A 25000-nucleotide genomic window follows, 5' to 3' on the forward strand; every position below is an offset into this window, starting at 1 on the left:
TCTTGTTATATTAAAGGAACTATTTGTAAGTTTTGCTATTGCTACATAGCTAACATTAGCATTAGCAGCTGTTTACTCACCAGTCTGGAAGAAACGTTGTGAGTTCAGCATCAAACTTCATCCTTTACTCACCAACATCTGTCTCCAGAGGTGGAGACACACGCCAGGGTTAACTCTGGTCTCTATCACGTCTTTCCTTCTACTGAAGTTAGCATGCCAACAGCTAGCTCCGGTCCCTCTCAGTACTCTCTGATGGCGACTCACTGCAGCCTCCAGCCTCCTGTGAATCATGATTTATTGACACTGGTTCCGAGTGTGGGTCAGACAGCGACTGTCCTCAGACACATGAATCCTCTTGCTGTGTGTTTGTGCAGGATCTCAGGCGGCGAACTGTTTGAGCGGATCATCGACGAGGACTTTGAGCTGACGGAGAGGGAGGTGATCAAATACATGCTGCAGATCATCGACGGCGTCAGCTTCATCCACAAACAGGGCATCGTCCACCTCGACCTCAAACCTGAGAACATCATGTGTGTCAACAAGACCGGCAGCAAGATCAAACTCATCGACTTCGGCCTCGCCCGCCGACTAGGTACCCACCTGCTGTGGCCGCAGGGAGAGACGGAATCACACTGGTTCTCTGTCACACAGCAGACTGAGCTCCTCAGACCAAATTTATGTTTTACATAATTTTAAATATTGAGTTAAACAGGATGTGGAGTTGTTATATGATGATGATGATGATAATCAAGCTTCTCCTCTCATCCTGTCCTCAACAGAAAACGCAGGGACTCTGAAGGTTTTGTTTGGGACTCCAGAGTTCGTGGCTCCAGAGGTGATCAACTATGAGGCCATCAGTTACCCCACCGACATGTGGAGTATAGGAGTCATCTGTTATATCCTGTGAGTGTCAGACCAGCTGCATTCATTCATTTGGTTCCATTCACCTTTGTGTTTTTAGCCTAGCCTAGCTTAGCTTAGTTCATTTTCTTTCATCTGATTTCTCTTTAGTTTTTTTCTTCTTTTAGCTTCATGTTGTTTTTCTACTGTTCCTCTTTAACTTTATATTTAGCCTAGCTTAGCTTGGCCTTGTTTGGTTTCACTGGTTTCAGTTGACTGTACTTTAGTATTTATGAGTGTTTTGTAGAATTTTCTTAGTGTCTTTGTTTTGTTTTGTTTTGGTTAATTTGGTGTGTTCAAACGTACCACAGTGCTGCAGGGAAGAGGATGAACCTGGACATAAGTTAGTGTTTTTGCACCTCTGGTTCCCTCGTTCTGAACCCTCTGGTTTGTTGGATGTATTTTTGGTTAAATGACTGAAATAAGGTCTGTGATTAAAACAAACTTGAGACATTTTCACATTTTATTCTACAACATAAAATCTGTCAGTATAAATCGCAGTCCTGATTTCTTGAAGCGTTTATGTCTCTTAAAAAGAGTTAAATATTTTACTTTTGAATTCAAACTGTATCTACAGCTGTTTTCTACTTAATGTATTCTAGTTGAATGTAGCTCACTTAGCTTGAGAGTGGTTGAGTTTGGTTCAGTTTGCCGTGTGTTTGTGATCTCAGGCTGAGCGGTCTGTCTCCCTTCATGGGCGACAACGACAACGAGACTTTGTCCAACGTCACCTCGGCCACCTGGGACTTTGAGGACGAGGCCTTCGACGAAATCTCTGACAACGCCAAAGACTTCATCACCAATCTGCTGAAGAAGGACATGAAGTAAGGAGGGAGGGAGCGCTCGCTGCCGCCTGAGAGGAGCTCATTAAAACACATTCTTAACAGCGAAGTACTGAACCGACTTAAATAAATCAAGTCTGATACTGTTCAGTCTGTGACATAGGCAGCTAGCTTAGCAGGCTATATTGTTGTTGGCTAACACTTTTTTTTTACTTTATTTCTCAGTTTATTTATAGTTTATGGAACTAGAAACCAATTTCACACTGACACTCACTTGAAACACAACAGAACAAACACACAACACCAACACACACTTTAGAGAGAGACTCAATGGTCTGTTTCTCCACAGAGGCGGAGCCTGTTAAAATGTTGTCTCCTGGTTTCAGTCACTCCTGTTGTATTTAATCACAAAGATGCTGAAACGTCTGAATGAATAATAAGATCAGTTGCCATGGTAACACAGGAGCGACTGTGGTTGTGTCTCAGGGCTCGGCTGACCTGTGCCCAGTGCTTTGAACACACCTGGCTGAAGCAGGACACCAACACCATGAAGGCCAAGAAGCTCTCCAAGGAGAGGATGAAGAAGTACATCCTGAGGAGGAAGTGGCAGGTAAACACCTACCTGAGGACGTCTGTCAGTGTAACCACAGAGAGGGACGCTCTGGAACAGGAAGACGTTGTTTCTTCATCTGACTGTTTCTTCTTCTGTGCTAGAAAACCGGTCACGCTGTTCGAGCCATAGGCAGACTGTCGTCCATGGCCATGATGGCCGGAGTCAGCGCCAAGAAGGGCTCGCCCACTGAAGGTCAGAGCAACACTGAGACTGACGGAACGGAAGAGAAGAGCTGGTTCATTAGCTTTTGTCACTGTGTTCAAATAATGATAAACTGAGAGCAGTGTGTGTGTGTGTGTGTGTGTGTGTGTGTGTGTGTGTGTGTGTGTGTGTGTGTGTGTGTGTGTGTGTGTGTGTGTGTGTGTTCAGAGGATAACCAGTTCCTGGAGTGTTTGGAGTACGAGCAGAAGACGGAGTGTAAGCCGAGTTTCAGCACAGTCATCAAAGACGTGGAGGTGGTGGAGGGCAGCGCCGCCCGCTTCGACTGCAAGATAGAAGGTAGCAGATCTGGGACTTGTATGGTACACCAGGTCACTAACAGGTGGACCACGGTCCAGATCCAGACCCCGACACTGTTGTATCTGGACCTGGACCTGTGACTTATAAAGTGTTGAAAATGATCCAACTCCATGATGTGAACCGTGTGTGATGACACAAACCTGCAGTGACCCCTCCCTCAGGATTCAGAGCTGCTGATGCTCAGTGAAAGCTGTTGTTATTATTTTAGACACATGGTTTCAGTTTGATGAATCACGTTAGACATATAAGGTTATTGAGACATTTAAATGACTAAAAAACAAATGGATGAATGAAAAAAAGATTGATTACTAATGAAGACAGGTGAATAGCAGCTCTGTAAGAAGCCCCACCCCTCGTCGTCTCTGTGTCTCCAGGTTACCCTGACCCTGAGGTGGTGTGGTACAAAGACGACCAGCCCATCAAAGAGACTCGACACTTCCAGATCGACTACGATGAAGACGGGAACTGCAGCCTGGTCATTTCAGAGGTCAGAGGTCAAATCTGTTTCTACTCACTCACTGAGAATCCACATTAAAGGCGAGTTGTCAGCAGCACAGAAGTTTAATTATCACATCATATTATGTGTCTCCCTCTTGTGAACGACGTTCATGTCAACATTAAAAACGCTCTGATATCTGACCTGCTGCTGAAAGGTTCACAGGCGTCCGTCGTTAAAGGTGATTCAGCGCCGAAGTGTAATTGTTCCAGGAACAAACATGAAGCTGTTGTCTTGTTGTGTTTATCGATGCTGACAGCAGGCACAGGCAGACTGACAGCTGATGACGTGAACGCAGCATTAAGGCACAGGTGTTACTGTTAACACTGATGATGCCTTCAATGTCACTTTAACTCCAACGTGACAACAGGAAATGACCATGTTTAGTCAGAAATCTGAGGTCACTGCTCACTGTAGAGGAAACTACTGAGTCTCACTTCCTGACATCAACCTGCAGGTGTCCGGCGACGATGACGCCAAGTACACGGTGAAGGCAGTCAACAGTCTGGGGGAGGCGACCTGCACCGCTGAGCTGCTGGTGGAGGTGATGGCTGGAGAGGAAGAGGAGGAGGAGGAGGAGGAGGAGTAAAGAAGTGACTGCCTGGACTCCCACAGGAAGGAGGAGGTGGCGGTGTCGAACTTGCTCGGGTCCAGCGAGCGCCTCCATCACTCCTCCTCAGCCAGGAAAACTTCCCCATGATTAACAGATTGTGATTGGTGGAGCAGGAGGGTGGGGTTTGACACACCTGGACAGGACTGGTTCAGAGGAAAACAGGTTTCACACTCTCACAGTATCAGCAACAAACAACTACTTACAGTTTTTAAAGAGTAACCCAACACCTGCTGCTTTACCGTCTCACCTTGCTGCAGCGATGTACAGGTGGGCTCCACTGTGACATCACCTGCTGGCTACAGGTGTAACAGCACATTTCTCACCACAACCAATCACAGGCTGAGAGAGTTTGCTGGTGATGAGTTACTCTTTAATCATGAGCATGTGCAGCCTCGTAGCTCAGCCCCTCCCCCACAGTCGTTGTTAACCATTCACCAAGCTGTGTGCTAAACTCCACCCACCCAACTGAAACCCGCCCCCTCACACCAGCCTCTGTTCATTAATATATTTCCTCTTACAACTCTTTCTTAAAGACCTATAATGTGTATGAAACTAGTCTTATTTAATTTATTTCATGCTTACAACTCGATGCACATTTCTGCTGATGGTCTCAGGCTGTTCCACTGGTCGACAGTGGCAGGTTTTCTAGCAAACAGACTGTGAACTAGAACTTTTATTCCAAACCACTCAAAGAAATCTACTTTACATCAATGTTTTATGATGAAGAAAATTTTGAAATCTAAGCAAAGACACTTTTTGGTGGTAAAATTTAATCTGAGAACATGGACATGGACAGAAAATCCTAGAACTGTGTTTCAACCCTGACAAAAACCTTTCTGAGGAAATACATTGATGAGGAGTTGGCAGTGGGATAAAAACACTCAGCTGCAGCTCTGAGGGCCCTTCATCAGAGACTCATGGGAGCTGTAGTCCTTGTCTTTGTTGCAGGACTTTGTGTATAACTAAACCATGAAAAATACACTGTATGTGACCCAGACCTGGTTCCTGTGGGAGTCCAGGTGGGAAAGAGGAAGAGCCGATGAAGGCAGTGAAGAGGAAGACGATGAGCCTTGTATTCACAGAGTTAGGTCACATCATGATAAAGTGGTTTATTTGAGACAACTAAGCAAGAGACGTCGTGTTAGCACTGCAGCTAACAGTGTGGTTAACTAACATGGATGAAAATCACATTTATCACTTAAAGATGATCCAGATTTTTTTCCAATTAATGTTTTGTCAGCTAACTAATGCTAGCTAACAAACATTAGCTCATAAGTAACTAAGGTTGCTTTGGGGACTGGAGTGAAAACAACTTTCAACCAGCAGAATAAAACTTTCAGATTCACAGACCTTAACTGTTAAAAAAAATGATAAATAGGTTAATTATGAAAATATAAATATTATTATTATAATATTTCATTCAGTGACATGGGTTAGCTAATGTTCAAGCTATAACAAATTAGCTTCCATCAGCTGAAGCCAGGCCTGTGAGGAGTGAACAACTCTGAACCATCTGAATCATCACCACAGTTTGTTAGGAATAAATATTCTAACGCTAGATAAGAGGCCAAAAGCAAAGTTGAGATAAAGAACTACTCTGAAGCAGAGAACTAACATTTGTTAGCTAATATCAACCTTACTAATGTTAGCTCTCCAGCTAATGAACATTAGCTGATCAGGAGAAAAGATTAAGTGACTAGTGAATTAAAACACTCACATAGCGACGATAGCTTAGCGTCACCATCATAAACACTTGCTAATGTGAGGAGTAAATTAAAAATACTTTGCTTGTGGTTCCTTTTGCAGCTGAAATAACGTGTTTGGTTCACAGGTTTACTTCACCACACAGGGTTCCTGGGTAATGAAGTCCTCCAAATGCCTTAATGCCAATGTGACCCATCTCTGTCAAAATACATAAGGTTCGGGGTGAGAACGTGATAATGATGAATTTTACCAATAACACATTGGTTTTGTCTGTAGCCAAGCTCCCCGTTTGCCTCTGCTGTTTTCAGCTGAGAACTGTTGAATCGGTCCGCGGGGCTCTTTCCTTCTGAATCAACACTTTTCTTTCTGTCTGTTTGTATTTTTGAGTTTTTCCCCAAAAGCATCTACATCACATCTGCCTTACGACATTAGCCTTTTAGCAACATGGTGACACTTGGACAGTCTGTGTGATTTTTTCCGCCAGACATTTGTCACACTGTGGGATAAAGTAAGACATTTTTTCATTTGGCTGCCTTAAAAAACAGTTTGTTTACAGACTCCCTGAACGTCCTCCCAGGTTGCTGGTAATGTTTTGAAACTAAACACAGTCCACCTTTTATGAAAATCAGGAATTGTCTCTTAAACTAAGTTTCTGTTTATGAATGACAGTCGTTTATAATGAACACAGAAAAAGAGACATTTTCCCATAAATACGACTTAACATCTTGTTCAGTAGTTACAAGATCCGTCTCTCAAAATTCAAAGAGAAGTATCTCACAATTACAAGATGAAGAGATAAGATCTGTAATTATGACTTGCTAAATCTTATTACAAGATCTATATCGTAGTTATGTGTCCCCATTTATGTTATTTTTAAACTTGAGTTTCAAAACATTACATAAAGGCTGCATAATTATGATATCTCTTATTTTGTAATTACAATGTGCGTATCTCATTATTATGAGGTGTCTTAATCATGACATCATCTGCATCTGAAAACTATTACATCATAATCCCATAAATATGGAATAATTGAACAGTTATGACTTTATCTATGTATCTCATAGTTACATATTATCTTTATTTAATGTTGTGAGAGTTTTAGATACTAAATCACAATTACAAGATTTCTTATTTACAAGATCTTTATGTCATAATTTAATTATGACATAAAGTCCCCTAATTATAGGCTGGTATATAAAATGATTACCTTGAAATTTGATTATCTCAAGATATCAAGATCTTTTACAAGATTCTATCCAAATTGAATGGTTCTGTATTTCATAATAATGAGACATTTACATATACAGATCTTGACATTTGAACTATCATAATTATCATACAACTTATAATTACAGATTGTATGTGTTTATCTCATGTTCCAAGCTACATGTTGTAATTCTGAGATAACCATGAGATAGCTGAGAGCTGAATCTTGTAATGAGCATTTCATAAAGACAAGACACAGATCTTTTAATTATGAAATCTTTTCTCAGAATTAAAAGATATTATGAGATACAGATTTTGCAAATGTAAAATTAGTATATCATCTCCCATTTTTTTTTCAGTGACAATAAAACAAATTTCTGAAATTTTTGAGGCAAAAGGAAAATTTTATATATTATTGTGTTTTCCTCCCTGAGCTTTCCACACAACCGAAAGCAAGCAAAATTAGATTTTGAAGGAATTTTCCTGGTTATAATGGAATTTGTGTTTGACTTGATTTGGCTCAAAGTGACAGAGGAACATCGCCAACGTGTTGTTTTCTGAAAATGACTTTTTATTTATTATGTAAATCTTTCTGGCAGCAGCTTCAAGTGCCTAAACCGACCCTTTGTCCCTGCAGTGTTTGGTAGAAACCACATGTGGTTTCGGCGCCTGTGACGTGTTAACGTGTTGGTGTCTACGCTGATGTCGAAGTTGTGTCTTTGAACATGTTTTTGCCACATTCCAGGTGTTTGTTTGTGCTTTAATCCATTTATTTAAAGGCTGATTCAGTTTTCAACCCAAAACCAAAGAAGATTCTTTCAAACCTCACAGGTGTGTGTTTGTGTGTGACCCATCTGCATTACGCCGTGTTCATGTTTAAACTTTACCTGGGCCTGTTTGTGTTTGGTGGTTGTTTGTTATTAAGAATGTTTTATTTTTAGACTTATTTAATGCACAGATTCATAATTAAGATATTATCATTTGAGCATCCGTCTTCTTGGAGATCTACACTTAATTTGTCACTGTTTTTACGACCCCCCCCCCCCCCCCCCCTCCCCACTTACTATAGCAAGCAGTGGACTCACTTCTAGACTGATTTGTTTTTGTATTACATGTATGTAGATTATATTTCTCTAATTTTTATAAATATATATCAGTTTGATGAGCAGCAGATGAAATGTAAGAGAACACTACAACTGTAGTTACTCACAGATACCAAATAAAATTTTATCACTAAACCAAACAGCTGCTGTGTGTGGTGTGTCATCAAAACTGCAACAAACATTATGAACAAAAATATTAAGACTATAGTGTTTTGCAAGTACAAAGTACCTCAGTGAGTAACTAAACTGTGAATAATTATAGCTGTTACATACATGTAGTGCAGTATAAAGTAGAATATCTCCCTCTGACATGTAGTGGAGTATAAAAAAACTACAGACAGCAAGCCAATAATACAAATGAGAAAATACACAATTACTGATTATTTTCCTTACTTCTTTTTTCTTCCCAGCGTGTCAGTTTTTCTGTTACATAATCACAACCAAATATATATATTTACATTTTATTATTTTTGTTTCATTGAACTATCAATTATTTCTTTAATATTTACATATTTTTTATGTATTGTTGGATTTTATTCATACTATTATTTCATATTTTTGTTACATTATTTTATGAAGTTGCTTTGTATATTTGAACTTTATTATTTCTATTCCATTAAAATAGTTATTTAGTATTTACATATTATTTAATGTATTATACAATTATTTTATATTAGTACATGATATTATTATATTATTATAGTATTTGTATTATAGTATTTAAACCTGCACAAACTAATGGATTCATCATTTAATTTTCTTTCCAAATTTTTTTACATTTTTTTTAATACAATAATTATTATATACATAATTATTATTATATATTATCAAACAGTTTTTGCACATTTCATTACTTAACACTTAAGGACAAACGCAACTCATTGATACTGATGTGACATTTATGTATTTTGTTTACTTCTTTACTTCTGGTTTTCCTCCTGACTTACTGATCTTTACTGAAGCAGGGTGGTGTTTTTTGGGCTTTTTGTGCGTTTACTATAGCTCAGTGGAGACTGAGGACAGGGGGTAGAGAGGGGATGACCGTCTGCACATGGTGCACCCTAACCACTGGACTACCAGGCCGCCCAACAGGAAGGTGTTTTGACAAAAAAATCTGATTTTGGTGCACATTAAAAACAACTTGCACATTTGACTCATGAAAATGCCTGAGAATTTGGAGTTAACATCCTTTAAGTTGGTCATTTTATATTACTTCTATTATTATTTATATTTCATCATTATTATTTCTGGACAGTAGACATGTTAACAAATGCAAAGTTACAGTGAAGTCCATGTAACCATGTAAACGCTGGTTCATGTCTCATCTGTAGGGAAGTCCATTTCTGCCAAAAGAAAAATGAAGACATGAAATGTTATGAAAAATATTAAAATAAATGTTTGGACTGATTTTTACTTAACATGTCAGCATTCTGGTTAAACACGAGCATTTTTATCCTCATCAGTCCGAACTTTTAGACATATTTTCTTTGCTGGCGCCACAGATCTCCTGCAGCTGGCAGTGAAACAGCTGGAGCCTCAGACTCCCAGGTTTCCCTGTTCTCCACAACATGAAGCCTTTTTCTTCTTTGCTGTTAAAGCCCGTCATGCATCTGGAAGCGTTTATCAGTCAGACTGATCAGACGGTGCATGATCAGCGGCTCTGCCGCGGCTCAGCAGCCTCCTCCCGTGTGCGAAGATCTCCTTCATCTTCAGTCCGTACACCACCGGGTTGAACAAGGTCGGGATCACCAGCACCAGGATGGAGACGAGGGTGGAGGCGGCGGGCCCGACCTCCACCTGCAGCCGCTGGAGCAGCAGCTCCGCGGCGGCGCTCACAGAATAGTTGATGAAGACGAGCAGGTGCGGCAGACAGGTGTGCAGCGCTTTGCCGCTGACGGCCCGCGAGCGCAGGCAGACGGAGAGGACCCTGCCGTAGGAGAAGAGCACGAAGGCGGCGGGAAGGAAGACGAAGGCGGCGGCGCTCATGAGGCCGTACAAGTTGAGCAGCAGCGCCGCGCCGCCGCCGCAGCTCAGGCTGACGAAGCCGTAGGTGCTGCAGTAAACTCTGCTGAGCTGCCAGCGGCAGAGCGGCAGGCGAGCGGCCAGCAGCGTCGCGACGGCCGCCCGGGCGGCGGGCAGCAGCCAGCAGAGGAGCAGCAGCGCCGCCACCGCGGCAGGAGTCATCAGCGCGGCATAGCGCAGCGGGCGGCAGATGGACAGGTAGCGGTCAAAGGCCATGGCCGCCAGCAGCATGAAGCTGGAGGCGCCCAGTGAGGACACCACGAAGGACTGACACAGACACGCAGCGCGGGAAATCTCTACGAAGCGGCGACCCGACGCCAGGTCGGACAGAAGCTTGGGATAAAGCGCCGCACTGGCGGCAACAGAGTTCAGCAGAAGCGCGGCAACGAAGACGAACATCGGGCGGTGGAGGCTCCGCTGAGAGCAGATGATATAAAGCACCAGGCCGTCGCTGCACAGCACGAACAGGCAGCCCGCCAAAAACACGAGCAAGAGGGGCCACCTGTGGTCAGACAGCTGCACGAGACCGTGCAGCGTCACTGACGGCGGTGACGTCACGTTCAACCCTGATGACCTCACACCGGACAGAGCACCGGAGAACAACAGAACAGCAGAACAACACGAGAACAACATGAGAACAACAGCAGAACAACAGCACAGCAGAGAACATGAGTGTGTTCAACAGGCAGGCAGGTTAAACCCCATCATCACCATCATCATCATCACCACCATCATCATCACCACCATCATCATCACCACCATCATCACCATCAGTACATGTAAAATGTTAAGATCCTGACTTCCTAAGAACACAGTAAAATGAGTGAGAACGTATGAACAGGTTCTGGACGTGTGGAACCTGCTTCATGTGTCAGTCTCTGTTTCCTCTGCTGCTTTTATCAGAGCTCTTCATCCTCTGAGGAGCTCATTAAACTGCAGGTCGCCATCAGCCGCAGCTTCGTCTTCATCACACTCAGCTCGAATGAATCAGCAGGTTTCACAACACGGACCAGCAGCATGAAAACCATCCTGTCATTTCTACACCAGCTTCAAATATCTGACACGTTCATTCCTCATCAGCTGAGGTCTGAGTTTCATCCGTGTTACAAAGAGTTTCAGCTGAAAATGATTGATATCGAAGGATTTGTATTCAGTGTTCAGGCACCAGCTGCGGAAGCCCAGAAAGGCCATATTCACAAATAATTATTTATCCCATTATCTCCCGAGATAACAACATATGAGCAGGAGAAAACAAACATAAAATACAAATATAAAATTATTTTGTGTTTTCTTGAGATATTATTCCATTATCTCGAGAAAACAAAAATTGTTTTCTCAAATCCGAATATGGCCTGTCTCAGCTTCCGTACATATCCGCACATTTATGAATGTTCAAAACTTTTTAAAATTAACCAAATGAAGAAACAAAGTAACAAAATAACAAAAGCCCTTCATTTTAAATTTTTACCTTAAAGTATGGAGGACTGAAACTGCCAAAATCAGAAATAGCTAAATTAATAAATAACTCAATAAATAAATAAATATGACATTAAATGCAGCAGAAATAATGCTAAAATATACATGGGTATTAATTATGTAATAAAATGCAACATTAACAGATATTTCTGTTTCAAATTGCTTCTGTATTTATTGTATTGATTCCCCTATTTATTTACTTTCCTAGTTTAATTTCCATTTTATTTAGGCCACTTATTTATTTAGCACACATGCATTAATAAACGGGGGGACAGTATCACAGACAGCAACAGAAAACAAATCTTACAGCAGATTATAAAAAAACAGCTGAATGCTACACAGCAATCAGAAATGACTGTAGCTGTTCAGCTGTTAGACAGCTACATGAGACAGCACCTTGGATAACGCAAATGTCCTGGGTCTCTGGTACCTCAACTTGTGGAGGTAACAGGTTTTTATTTTTCTTTCTGTTTGATATGGAGAATCGGTCTTGGCCAGTGGTGCAGCCTACACGTGGGTTTGAATCCATCCCATGGTCTTTTGCTGCAGGTCATCCCCTCTCTCTCTCCCTCTCTCTCCCTGACCGTCCTGTCTCTCTAACTGTCAGAATAAAGGAACAGGCTGTCAGATCCGGGGCTGATGGGAGACAGAGTATCAGTGACTCGGCTCTGTCCGACTGAAACACAGCTGTTGCAGTCGCCTGTGGAGGTTGTCTGGTGTGAAACAGCAGCTGCAAAGGAGACTACACCACTGGTCATGGTGGTAAGTTAGAACAAAGCCTTGTTTTGATCCACTTGTTAAAGCTACTACATTACACATTGATAACAAAGACTATAAATAAAGATGGACGCAGCCTCTGTGATGTTTCTGGAGTTCAGAGTGAGCTGCTCCACTGTCGCCATCTTGGCAGTGTCTGACTCCGCCCCTAACTCCAAGCTAATCCAAATATGGTCAAAGAGATGGGGCGTGTGGAGCTGAGACTTTGGTGAATGTTGGTTTGTGGCAGGCATACACTCACCCACCTGTCACTCAAAGAGGCCATGCCCTCAATTCTCCATCACTTTAGTCCTTAATAAAATGTGAACAGGTGAGTTGTATAAATTCAGCCGTACAGGTGTCATGAAGGAGGAAATGATCTCTAGAGACCAGAACAGTTTCTGTACCAGGCTGTAAACATGTTTCTTTCTGCTGTAAAGACATGAGAACATGGGAGTCTGTGGGACGGACTCACTGCTGGAGCCAGACTCTAGTGGCCGTTAGAGGAACTGCAGCTTTTGGCTCTACGGAGTTGGCTTCATTTTTCATCCTCCCATCCTAAAATGATTTGCTCGGAGAGAAACAGAAGACTTTGAGCTTTCAAACATTGTAGACTTTGTCCAGGTTGTGTGAAGATCAAGTCGAGAACAGACCAGAACACACCTGAAGTTTCCCTCAGGTATGTTTCAGGTGTGAGCAGTGTTTCATGCTGAGCAAACAAACAGCTGAGCCTCTACTGGCCACATGATCTGTTCTTAACCAGTTTGTCAAAGCTCTTCTCAGAGAGGAACTGGTCTACGGTCCTTCAGGACTCTGGGGTTCTGATATAAACCCTGACCCCCCGGCATTCAGATTCGACTTGGACAGTAACTTCATCTGTTTGACTGAAGCTGAGCTTGTGTCGTCTGAACATGCACACGCTAACACTAAACCCATACAGGTGGGCTGGTTTGAGTGCAAGGGGTCAGAGGTCACAGAGGTATGATAAACAACATGATGTTATGAAGTCCATGTTTGTCCTGAGGGGCCTGGACTCTGCAGACTAACGAGCTGCTGGTCCTAATGAGAGCTGACTAACGAGCTGCTCTCAGGTGACCTCATTAACTCCACTGACACTGACCAGCTGCTCGTTACAGTAACAAACAGAATCATACACAACACCTGACTGATGAGTGCAAACAGCTGTTCATTCACACACACAATAGAGATGGGTGCCTCCAGTCAGGAGATTGTTATTGTGACTGAGGCACTGAATTAATCTGTCTGAAAACAAGATGAGGTATAAACCTGGGACAGGGCTGGACTGTGCATGGGTGTGAACCATGTTTAGACTCAGACGTCCCTGTTATCAAAGGTGTCATCTCACATAGCAGTCTAACAGATACCACAATTTCTGATTGCTGTTAGGCATCAGCTGTTTTTTTTATATGATCTTTTTTTTTTAAATAATATTTTATATTGAGATTTTTTTTTAATTTTTTTGTTGTTGTTGCTGTTTGTGATTCTGGTCCTTCATTTATTAACGTATGTGCTATCAGGGTCCAACTAAATAAACAAATGAGAATGGGAATCTAACTGGAAAAGTAAATAAATTGGGTAAATACATATAGAAGCAAATTTAAACAGATAGGCTACCAGTTTACCTCACATTTTATTACTTACTAGTCCCTATATTTATGGGATTATTATTGGTGAATTTACCAGCATTTTTTTTTATTTATTGAGTTATTTATTTATTTAGAATTAATTTAGGCAGTTTCAGTCTTCCAAACGTGTAGAAATGACAGGATGGTTTTCATGCTGCTGGTCCGTGTTGTGAAACCTGCTGATTCATTCGAGCTGAGTGTGATGAAGACGAAGCTGCGGCTGATGGCGACCTGCAGTTTAATGAGCTCCTCAGAGGATGAAGAGCTCTGATGATGCTACCTGTCCATCTGCCGCTGTGCCGCGCTGATGCTGCTCCTCTGCTGGCTGCTGAGCCGCGGCAGAGCCCATTGATCATTGACTGATGACAGTCTGATCAGTCTGATTGATAAACGCTTCCAGATCCATGACAGGTTTTTAACAGCAAAGAAGAAAAAGGATTCATGTTGTAGAGAACAGGAAAACTTCGGAGTCTGAGTCTCCAGCTGTTTCACTGTGAGCTGCAGCTCTTTTCTGTTTCCTCTCATAATAAGGCCTGTAACTGTGATAAGCCCATGATAGGAACTTTCATGTTGTTGCTGCTGGAACTGTGCTCCATCATTAGGATAAAAACAAAAAGTTATTTGGCCTTCGCATTGTTACAGAGTCGTTTGTGGGCCGCCAACATCTGTGAGATTTTGAAGTCGGCCATGAGTTGGAAAGGCTGGGAGCCACTGCTGTAGACTGTGTAACTGTATATGAAGATCTGCAGTTGCTGAGCAGGACCGGCTGTAGAGATCCAACAAACCAGATCCTGTAAGACTCAACTGACTAGTAAAAAGAGAAATTAAAGAAATGAAACTCAAAGACTATATGTTATAAATTACATATTACAGTGCCGTAGGACATGTACTGTACTTGATGTGTGCAGTGTGTGCACATAGACTACAGCATATACTGAATGCAGAAAATAATGTCATATTTATGAGGCACTGCTTCATAAGAGATAGGCCCATTATTGTAAACCAAACCTGTCATTATTGCAATAACTATTGATTGTTTGATTGATTATGGAAGTCGAGAGGGGCCACAGTCGCAAATATGTATTTTATCCCGTTATCTGAAGAAAACAAAGCTCTGTTATCTCGACATCACGGGATAAAAGATATGAGTGAATCCGGCCCTTTCCTAACCCTAACCCTAACCCTGTATATAAACCCACAGCCTGTATATAAACCTATAGACTGTATGTAAACCTATAGACTGTATATAAACCCACAGCCTGTATATAAACCTATAGACTGTATATAAACCTATAGACTGTATGTAAACCTATAGACTGTATATAAACCCACAGCCTGTATATAAACCTATAGACTGTATATAAACCTATAGACTGTATATAAACCCACAGCCTGAATATAAACCCACAGCCTGTATATAAACCCACAGCCTGTATATAAACCTATAGACTGTATATAAACCTATAGACTGTATATAAACCCACAGCCTGTATATAAACCCACAGCCTGTATATAAACCTATAGACTGTATATAAACCTATAGACTGTATATAAACCCACAGCCTGTATATAAACCTATAGACTGTATATAAACCTATAGACTGTATATAAACCCACAGCCTGTATATAAACCTATAGACTGTATATAAACCTATAGACTGTATATAAACCCACAGCCTGTATATAAACCCACAGCCTGTATATAAACCTATAGACTGTATATAAACCCACAGCCTGTATATAAACCTATAGACTGTATATAAACCTATAGACTGTATATAAACCCACAGCCTGTATATAAACCCACAGCCTGTATATAAACCTATAGACTGTATATAAACCCACAGCCTGTATATTAACCCATAGACTGTATATAAACCCACAGCCTGTATATAAACCCACAGCCTGTATATAAACCTATAGACTGTATATAAACCCACAGCCTGTATATAAACCTATAGACTGTATATAAACCCACAGCCTGTATATAAACCCACAGCCTGTATATAAACCTATAGACTGTATATAAACCCACAGCCTGTATATAAACCCACAGCCTGTATATAAACCTATAGACTGTATATAAACCCACAGCCTGTATATAAACCCACAGCCTGTATATAAACCCACAGCCTGTATATAAACCTATAGACTGTATATAAACCCACAGCCTGTATATAAACCCACAGCCTGTATATAAACCTATAGACTGTATATAAACCCACAGCCTGTATATAAACCCATAGACTGTATATAAACCCACAGCCTGTATATAAACCCACAGCCTGTATATAAACCTATAGACTGTATATAAACCCACAGCCTGTATATAAACCTATAGACTGTATATAAACCCACAGCCTGTATATAAACCTATAGACTGTATATAAACCCACAGCCTGTATATAAACCCACAGCCTGTATATAAACCTATAGACTGTATATAAACCCACAGCCTGTATATAAACCCACAGCCTGTATATAAACCCATAGACTGTATATAAACCCACAGCCTGTATATAAACCTATAGACTGTATATAAACCTATAGACTGTATATAAACCCACAGCCTGTATATAAACCCATAGACTGTATATAAACCCACAGCCTGTATATAAACCCACAGCCTGTATATAAACCCACAGCCTGTATATAAACCCACAGCCTGTATATAAACCTATAGACTGTATATAAACCCACAGCCTGTATATAAACCCACAGCCTGTATATAAACCTATAGACTGTATATAAACCCACAGCCTGTATATAAACCCACAGCCTGTATATAAACCCACAGCCTGTATATAAACCTATAGACTGTATATAAACCCACAGCCTGTATATAAACCCACAGCCTGTATATAAACCCACAGCCTGTATATAAACCTATAGACTGTATATAAACCCACAGCCTGTATATAAACCCACAGCCTGTATATAAACCTATAGACTGTATATAAACCTATAGACTGTATATAAACCCACAGCCTGTATATAAACCTATAGACTGTATATAAACCCACAGCCTGTATATAAACCCACAGCCTGTATATAAACCCACAGCCTGTATATAAACCTATAGACTGTATATAAACCCACAGCCTGTATATAAACCCACAGCCTGTATATAAACCCACAGCCTGTATATAAACCTATAGACTGTATATAAACCCACAGCCTGTATATAAACCCACAGCCTGTATATAAACCCACAGCCTGTATATAAACCCACAGCCTGTATATAAACCCACAGCCTGTATATAAACCTATAGACTGTATATAAACCCACAGCCTGTATATAAACCCACAGCCTGTATATAAACCTATAGACTGTATATAAACCCACAGCCTGTATATAAACCCACAGCCTGTATATAAACCCACAGCCTGTATATAAACCCACAGCCTGTATATAAACCTATAGACTGTATATAAACCCACAGCCTGTATATAAACCCACAGCCTGTATATAAACCTATAGACTGTATATAAACCCACAGCCTGTATATAAACCCACAGCCTGTATATAAACCTATAGACTGTATATAAACCCACAGCCTGTATATAAACCCACAGCCTGTATATAAACCTATAGACTGTATATAAACCCACAGCCTGTATATAAACCCACAGCCTGTATATAAACCCACAGCCTGTATATAAACCCATAGACTGTATATAAACCCACAGCCTGTATATAAACCTATAGACTGTATATAAACCTATAGACTGTATATAAACCCACAGCCTGTATATAAACCCACAGCCTGTATATAAACCCATAGACTGTATATAAACCCACAGCCTGTATATAAACCCACAGCCTGTATATAAACCTATAGACTGTATATAAACCTATAGACTGTATATAAACCCACAGCCTGTATATAAACCTATAGACTGTATATAAACCTATAGACTGTATATAAACCCACAGCCTGTATATAAACCTATAGACTGTATATAAACCTATAGACTGTATATAAACCCACAGCCTGTATATAAACCCACAGCCTGTATATAAACCTATAGACTGTATATAAACCCACAGCCTGTATATAAACCTATAGACTGTATATAAACCTATAGACTGTATATAAACCCACAGCCTGTATATAAACCCACAGCCTGTATATAAACCTATAGACTGTATATAAACCCACAGCCTGTATATTAACCCATAGACTGTATATAAACCCACAGCCTGTATATAAACCCACAGCCTGTATATAAACCTATAGACTGCATATAAACCCACAGCCTGTATATAAACCTATAGACTGTATATAAACCCACAGCCTGTATATAAACCCACAGCCTGTATATAAACCTATAGACTGTATATAAACCCACAGCCTGTATATAAACCCACAGCCTGTATATAAACCTATAGACTGTATATAAACCCACAGCCTGTATATAAACCCACAGCCTGTATATAAACCCACAGCCTGTATATAAACCTATAGACTGTATATAAACCCACAGCCTGTATATAAACCCACAGCCTGTATATAAACCTATAGACTGTATATAAACCCACAGCCTGTATATAAACCCATAGACTGTATATAAACCCACAGCCTGTATATAAACCCACAGCCTGTATATAAACCTATAGACTGTATATAAACCCACAGCCTGTATATAAACCTATAGACTGTATATAAACCCACAGCCTGTATATAAACCTATAGACTGTATATAAACCCACAGCCTGTATATAAACCCACAGCCTGTATATAAACCTATAGACTGTATATAAACCCACAGCCTGTATATAAACCCACAGCCTGTATATAAACCCATAGACTGTATATAAACCCACAGCCTGTATATAAACCTATAGACTGTATATAAACCTATAGACTGTATATAAACCCACAGCCTGTATATAAACCCATAGACTGTATATAAACCCACAGCCTGTATATAAACCCACAGCCTGTATATAAACCCACAGCCTGTATATAAACCTATAGACTGTATATAAACCCACAGCCTGTATATAAACCCACAGCCTGTATATAAACCTATAGACTGTATATAAACCCACAGCCTGTATATAAACCCACAGCCTGTATATAAACCCACAGCCTGTATATAAACCCACAGCCTGTATATAAACCTATAGACTGTATATAAACCCACAGCCTGTATATAAACCCACAGCCTGTATATAAACCTATAGACTGTATATAAACCTATAGACTGTATATAAACCCACAGCCTGTATATAAACCTATAGACTGTATATAAACCCACAGCCTGTATATAAACCCACAGCCTGTATATAAACCCACAGCCTGTATATAAACCTATAGACTGTATATAAACCCACAGCCTGTATATAAACCCACAGCCTGTATATAAACCCACAGCCTGTATATAAACCTATAGACTGTATATAAACCCACAGCCTGTATATAAACCCACAGCCTGTATATAAACCCACAGCCTGTATATAAACCCACAGCCTGTATATAAACCTATAGACTGTATATAAACCCACAGCCTGTATATAAACCCACAGCCTGTATATAAACCTATAGACTGTATATAAACCCACAGCCTGTATATAAACCCACAGCCTGTATATAAACCCACAGCCTGTATATAAACCCACAGCCTGTATATAAACCTATAGACTGTATATAAACCCACAGCCTGTATATAAACCCACAGCCTGTATATAAACCTATAGACTGTATATAAACCCACAGCCTGTATATAAACCCACAGCCTGTATATAAACCTATAGACTGTATATAAACCCACAGCCTGTATATAAACCCACAGCCTGTATATAAACCTATAGACTGTATATAAACCCACAGCCTGTATATAAACCCACAGCCTGTATATAAACCCATAGACTGTATATAAACCCACAGCCTGTATATAAACCTATAGACTGTATATAAACCTATAGACTGTATATAAACCCACAGCCTGTATATAAACCCACAGCCTGTATATAAACCCATAGACTGTATATAAACCCATAGACTGTATATAAACCCACAGCCTGTATATAAACCCACAGCCTGTATATAAACCCACAGCCTGTATATAAACCTATAGACTGTATATAAACCCACAGCCTGTATATAAACCCACAGCCTGTATATAAACCTATAGACTGTATATAAACCCACAGCCTGTATATAAACCCACAGCCTGTATATAAACCCACAGCCTGTATATAAACCTATAGACTGTATATAAACCCACAGCCTGTATATAAACCCACAGCCTGTATATAAACCCACAGCCTGTATATAAACCTATAGACTGTATATAAACCCACAGCCTGTATATAAACCCACAGCCTGTATATAAACCTATAGACTGTATATAAACCTATAGACTGTATATAAACCCACAGCCTGTATATAAACCTATAGACTGTATATAAACCTATAGACTGTATATAAACCCACAGCCTGTATATAAACCCACAGCCTGTATATAAACCCACAGCCTGTATATAAACCCATAGACTGTATATAAACCCACAGCCTGTATATAAACCTATAGACTGTATATAAACCTATAGACTGTATATAAACCCACAGCCTGTATATAAACCCACAGCCTGTATATAAACCTATAGACTGTATATAAACCCACAGCCTGTATATAAACCCACAGCCTGTATATAAACCCACAGCCTGTATATAAACCTATAGACTGTATATAAACCCACAGCCTGTATATAAACCCACAGCCTGTATATAAACCCACAGCCTGTATATAAACCTATAGACTGTATATAAACCCACAGCCTGTATATAAACCCACAGCCTGTATATAAACCCACAGCCTGTATATAAACCCACAGCCTGTATATAAACCTATAGACTGTATATAAACCCACAGCCTGTATATAAACCCACAGCCTGTATATAAACCTATAGACTGTATATAAACCCACAGCCTGTATATAAACCCACAGCCTGTATATAAACCCACAGCCTGTATATAAACCCATAGACTGTATATAAACCCACAGCCTGTATATAAACCCACAGCCTGTATATAAACCCGGACTCGCTGCCCTCACGGTGCTGCTGCCGTCTCCCTCCGCGCCGGCAGGGGGCGCTGTGCGGGCCGCGGACCCAGGCCGAGCCTTCCGCTCCGGGGTTTGTTGTCTGCCTCCACACGTGGACCCGGAAGAGGAGAGCAGCGTGGTCGGCGGAGCTGTTCGGTCCCTGCGGCGGATGCTTCTTATTGATCGAAATGACTGAAAGTAAAGCAGAAACGGCCACGAAGCCCGCGAAAGAGCTGCTGGCGCTGAACCCCCGACAGGAGTCCGAGTTCCAGAAGAAGGTTCAGGAGGTGAAGCAGAGGAGGGCGAAGAAGGTGGGTGGAGAGGCGCCGCTGGCCTGGAGGAGGCTCCGGGCTCCAGCTCATCGATATGTTTGATCGCTTGATCGGGTTTGTTCTCAGAGACAGCGGGAGGCACTACGTCATCACGGGCCGTTAGAACCCGTGACGTCAGTCATTAACGGTCGATCGTTGTTTCCGTCGAGTCGGATATAAAACATCACATTAACCTCAGGGAGGATAAATCCGCCAACCAGCCTCACTGCAGCGCACAGCGAGGAATCTGGCTTTATGAGTGTATTTGTCACAGCACGGCATGAAAAACTGTTAGACTCCACATTCTAAATAAAACTTTACTTCATGCCAAAGGGACAAAGACGTTATGTGTCTCCAAGATAAATGAGGACATTTGAGTCCAGCAGTTACCTGAATGATTCCAGGTGTGAGTAACCTGTGAAGGACCCGGCCTCCTTAAAGGGGCAGCGTCAGGTCTACCTGAGAAGGACCCGGCCTCCTTAAAGGGGCAGCGTCAGGTCTACCTGAGAAGGTCCCGGCCTCCTTAAAGGGGCAGCGTCAGGTCTACCTGAGAAGGTCCCGGCCTCCTTAAAGGGGCAGCGTCAGGTCTACCTGAGAAGGTCCCGGCCTCCTTAAAGGGGCAGCGTCAGGTCTACCTGTGAAGGACCCGGCCTCCTTAAAGGGGCAGCGTCAGGTCTACCTGAGAAGGACCCGGCCTCCTTAAAGGGGCAGCGTCAGGTCTACCTGTGAAGGACCCGGCCTCCTTAAAGGGGCAGCGTCAGGTCTACCTGAGAAGGACCCGGCCTCCTTAAAGGGGCAGCGTCAGGTCTACCTGAGATACGAGCCCCGGGAGAAACTGGTGCTTAGTGTAATATTGTAAAGATGTGTCTGTCAAACCAGCAGCACCTGCTGTCGCTCTTCTGTCAACACTGGCTGTGTAGAGCTGCTGAATGTGTTCGGAGGTGTCCCAGCATTGTGATGCACTGTCCTCACACACAGTGTACAATACACTGACCAGATAAACAGGAAATAAATAAGACTTATTCCAGTGAAAAGTAAATGCATAACTGATGTGGTTCTGTGACCTTCTCCCTTTTATTGTCTTCTTTCCTCAGGGGAGCAGTTTGAACCCGGGGGTGATTTATGTCGGTCACCTGCCTCTGGGGCTGTTTGAGCCTCAGCTCAAATCTTACTTTGAACAGTTTGGGAAGGTGTCGAGGCTGCGGCTGTCCAGGAGTAAAAAGGTAACAGTGAGGATGTAACTGAGTACACAAACATGTACAACACATCTGACGGCGCTGAGCTGAAATCGGTCTGTTTCCACAAAGAATTATTGTGTTGTCATTGGAATAATCCAAATGCCATGATTCTGGACACTGAGGTGTCCCTGAAGACGTGAGACCATTTCAGCTGTTCGCCTTGTCCTCAGCTGTTTCCTGTCCATGGAAAATGAAGAACAAGTTTTTCCTATGTGAGATGTTAGTGGTAGTGGTGGTAGTGATGTCCGTCATTAAAGTTTTGGCTTAGACTGAAAATGATCTCAGATGCTACAGTGATCTGTGGTCAGATGACTGAGCCTAAAGTATTCAGGTACGTTAAGCTTATCACCTGCTCTCTTATTTGCAGAGTGATAAAACCCATGTGCCAACAAAAGCTCGAGGAAAACTAAAATAATTTGGAGTCTGGAAGTCAGAAGAGTCTGAATCAAAAGCAGATTTGTGCTACGAAACAATTCAGACGTGTGATATTCACCAGTTTCCTTTCTGTGTCTCCTGTCTCTTACCTGCAGACAGGTGGAAGCAAAGGCTACGCTTTCATAGAGTATGATTGTGATGAAGTCGCTAAAATTGTTGCAGAGACCATGAACAATTACCTCATGGGGGAGAGACTCATCAAATGTGAGTATTGTTCATGTACAGGTCTGTTAAATACAGACAGACGTCAGCTGACCCACTCACAGACTCAGCTGTCAGTGCCGTGACTCTAGATGTTAGTGTTTCATTAGTTTGATCTAAATGCAGCTCTCAACTTGTTGCTTCTTACTGTTTTCTAGGCCACGTGATTCCACCAGAGAAGGTGCATGAGAAAATGTTTGTTGGCTCCCAAAGGCAGTTTAAAAAACCCTCACATCCTGCTGTGGCACGCTACAACAAGAAACGCACGGCCGAGCAGGTTGAGAAGATGAAGGACAGCCTCCTGCGGAAAGAAGCGAAGCTCCGCAAGAGGCTCGCGGCGCACGGCATCGACTACGACTTCCCCGGATTTGTAAGTGTCTGCAGTGTGGAGCGCTAACTTTAACTGTTGTGTGTTTGGAGCTTCAGATTTAGAAAAGAACATCTGCTGTGTCTGTTCCTTGAGTCAGTACACTCACATGTAGTACATTGTGTACACAGTATACTCACTGACGTAGTGCAGGCACAGGAAATGACAGTTGCAGTAGTGACCACGACTAAAAGTGTCCATCGTTTTACACTCAGCTCTTTGACCATATTGGGTGAAGCGTGATATTTCGTGGGGGTGGGCGATGTGACGATTTTATGTCATGGACAATCTACATAGGATCTTCTTCTCAAATGAGTGGTACAGTGACCGGATGTAAACACCCCCCCCCCCCCCCCGGCAGTGTTAACATGCTTTCTCAAAGTGTTGGTGTGGAAGAACTTCTTCATCCTCTGTGTTTGCATCATGCTGACCTTCAGCCTCTGTTCTCCCTCCCCCAGGCTGCTCAGGTGCCTCAGAAGAAAAAGTCCTCTGACCCCATGAACGCATCCACGTGTAGTGATGTAAGTCCAACACAGGTGATGCATTCAGCTTCGGCACAGACTGAAAATGAGCCCAGGTGTGTCGGTGGCCTGGGCTCAGATAACCGTGCCTACAGTACTGTGGTGCGTTAAGCTTATTGCCTGTGTCTCTTGGTGGCTGCGTGATAAAACCCATGCACCAACATACTGTATCAACTCCAGGGAAAATCAGAGCTGCAAAGCTTCATGGGAAACAAAACAGATCAGCATCATCTCAGTACCAGAATGAACATGTGCGACTAATGAGCTTCTCTCTTCCACCTCAGGACACCACCCCGGTCTGCACCCCCTCTCTCCTGGAGAGAAGGAAGTCAATGGTCATCGACGACGATGCAGATGACGAGATTGTCATTAAAATTCCAGCCAAAGAGGAAGAGTGCTCTTCAGAGGAGGAGGAGGACAGTGATGAGGAGGAGGAGGAGGAGGAGGAGGATGACTCAGAGAGTGAGGAACCGTCTGAAGAGGACACAGAGGAGAAGTGAAAATCTCCAGTGTTTTGTTGTGGACTTCAGCAGCAGAGCAGAGACTCGTACATCAGGACCTCGTATGGTCTGTGGTTCTCTTTCAGAGCGACGGGACAACTTTGAACTGTGTCAGAAGTCTGTGTCTGTGTGTGTGGAAATCACATCACAACTTAGAAAGAAGCCGGTATGAAAGGCTCCACTGCAACTGTGAGAATATTGTGAGAATCATGAATGGTGTTTGTGAAGTCACCACGATGAGCCTGATGTATGGGCCACAGTTGTGCCTGGACCTCTCTGACAGGCTTTTTTCCATGTGTTTCATTTGTGTGACAGGGCTCTAGTGTTGATATAAAACAGCAACATTGTGTTGTCACTTGTCCAAAAGCCTGTCTGAATTTACATGAATATTATGATCTTTACAATAAACAAAGAGAGAACAGTTCTCTCCTCAGTACACTGGGTCTGTCTCATTAAAAAGAAGAGAGAAACATACACACACACCCTGATCCTTCCACAGAGACGCTTATTTAGAAAAACCATCTGGCTGCTCCA

At 41.9% G+C, this 25000-nt stretch overlaps 3 protein-coding genes and 2 non-coding genes across 9 annotated transcripts in view; 4 read left to right on the top strand and 1 right to left on the bottom strand.

Moving 5' to 3' along the window:
• mylka (myosin, light chain kinase a) overlaps positions 1-8079 on the top strand; it is a 52468-nt gene extending 44389 nt beyond the window's left edge. For all 4 annotated transcript variants that reach the window (XM_071472646.1, XM_071472647.1, XM_071472648.1 and 1 more), the window contains 8 exons: positions 375-592; positions 780-903; positions 1572-1724; positions 2169-2292; positions 2397-2487; positions 2665-2793; positions 3189-3301; positions 3768-8079. In XM_071472646.1, coding sequence (XP_071328747.1) covers positions 375-592; positions 780-903; positions 1572-1724; positions 2169-2292; positions 2397-2487; positions 2665-2793; positions 3189-3301; positions 3768-3899 — 1084 coding nt within the window. In that variant the 3' untranslated portion in view covers positions 3900-8079. The remainder of the gene's footprint in view (positions 1-374; positions 593-779; positions 904-1571; positions 1725-2168; positions 2293-2396; positions 2488-2664; positions 2794-3188; positions 3302-3767) is intronic.
• Positions 8080-8491: 412 nt separating this feature from the next.
• LOC139614951 (olfactory receptor 6N2-like) lies at positions 8492-15124 on the bottom strand. Its single transcript, XM_071472651.1, has one exon. The coding sequence runs from the start codon at positions 10592-10594 to the stop codon at positions 9563-9565; it is 1032 nt and encodes a 343-aa protein (XP_071328752.1). The 5' UTR covers positions 10595-15124; the 3' UTR covers positions 8492-9562.
• Positions 15125-20973: 5849 nt separating this feature from the next.
• Positions 20974-24902, top strand: nifk (nucleolar protein interacting with the FHA domain of MKI67). Of its 2 annotated transcripts, none has more exons than XM_071472628.1 (6): positions 20974-21204; positions 22299-22427; positions 22973-23081; positions 23237-23448; positions 23904-23981; positions 24251-24902. In XM_071472628.1, exons 1-6 carry the CDS (start codon positions 21082-21084, stop codon positions 24464-24466), a joined length of 867 nt encoding a protein of 288 aa, XP_071328729.1. In that variant the 5' UTR covers positions 20974-21081; the 3' UTR covers positions 24467-24902. The 2 variants fall into 2 exon arrangements, with proteins under 2 accessions (XP_071328729.1, XP_071328730.1); XM_071472629.1 differs by having other exon boundaries at positions 20981-21204; positions 23904-23966.
• LOC139615018 (small nucleolar RNA ACA64) lies at positions 22707-22836 on the top strand. The gene has a single exon (XR_011687199.1). It is a non-coding gene; the product is annotated as a small nucleolar RNA ACA64 (small nucleolar RNA).
• On the top strand, positions 24002-24132 carry LOC139615019 (small nucleolar RNA ACA64). The gene has a single exon (XR_011687200.1). It is a non-coding gene; the product is annotated as a small nucleolar RNA ACA64 (small nucleolar RNA).
• Positions 24903-25000: the final 98 nt, after the last annotated feature.

The sequence above is a fragment of the Trachinotus anak genome, unplaced genomic scaffold (assembly GCF_046630095.1).
Source record: "Trachinotus anak isolate AG129_WGS33_773 ecotype Australia unplaced genomic scaffold, CSIRO_AGI_Tana_v1 ptg000039l, whole genome shotgun sequence".
NCBI lineage: Eukaryota > Metazoa > Chordata > Actinopteri > Carangiformes > Carangidae > Trachinotus > Trachinotus anak.

Excerpts from the sequence above, each read along its gene's own strand:
- LOC139614951 (XM_071472651.1), bottom strand. The coding sequence starts at position 10,594 with ATGTTGTTCTCGTGTTGTTCTGCTGTTCTGTTGTTCTCCGGTGCTCTG.
- nifk (XM_071472628.1), top strand. The coding sequence starts at position 21,082 with ATGACTGAAAGTAAAGCAGAAACGGCCACGAAGCCCGCGAAAGAGCTG. Across the intron at positions 22,428-22,972 it reads GGCTGTCCAGGAGTAAAAAG|ACAGGTGGAAGCAAAGGCTA; the intron begins GTAACAGTGAGG and ends TCTTACCTGCAG. Across the intron at positions 23,982-24,250 it reads GTGATGTAAGTCCAACACAG|GACACCACCCCGGTCTGCAC; the intron begins GTGATGCATTCA and ends CTTCCACCTCAG.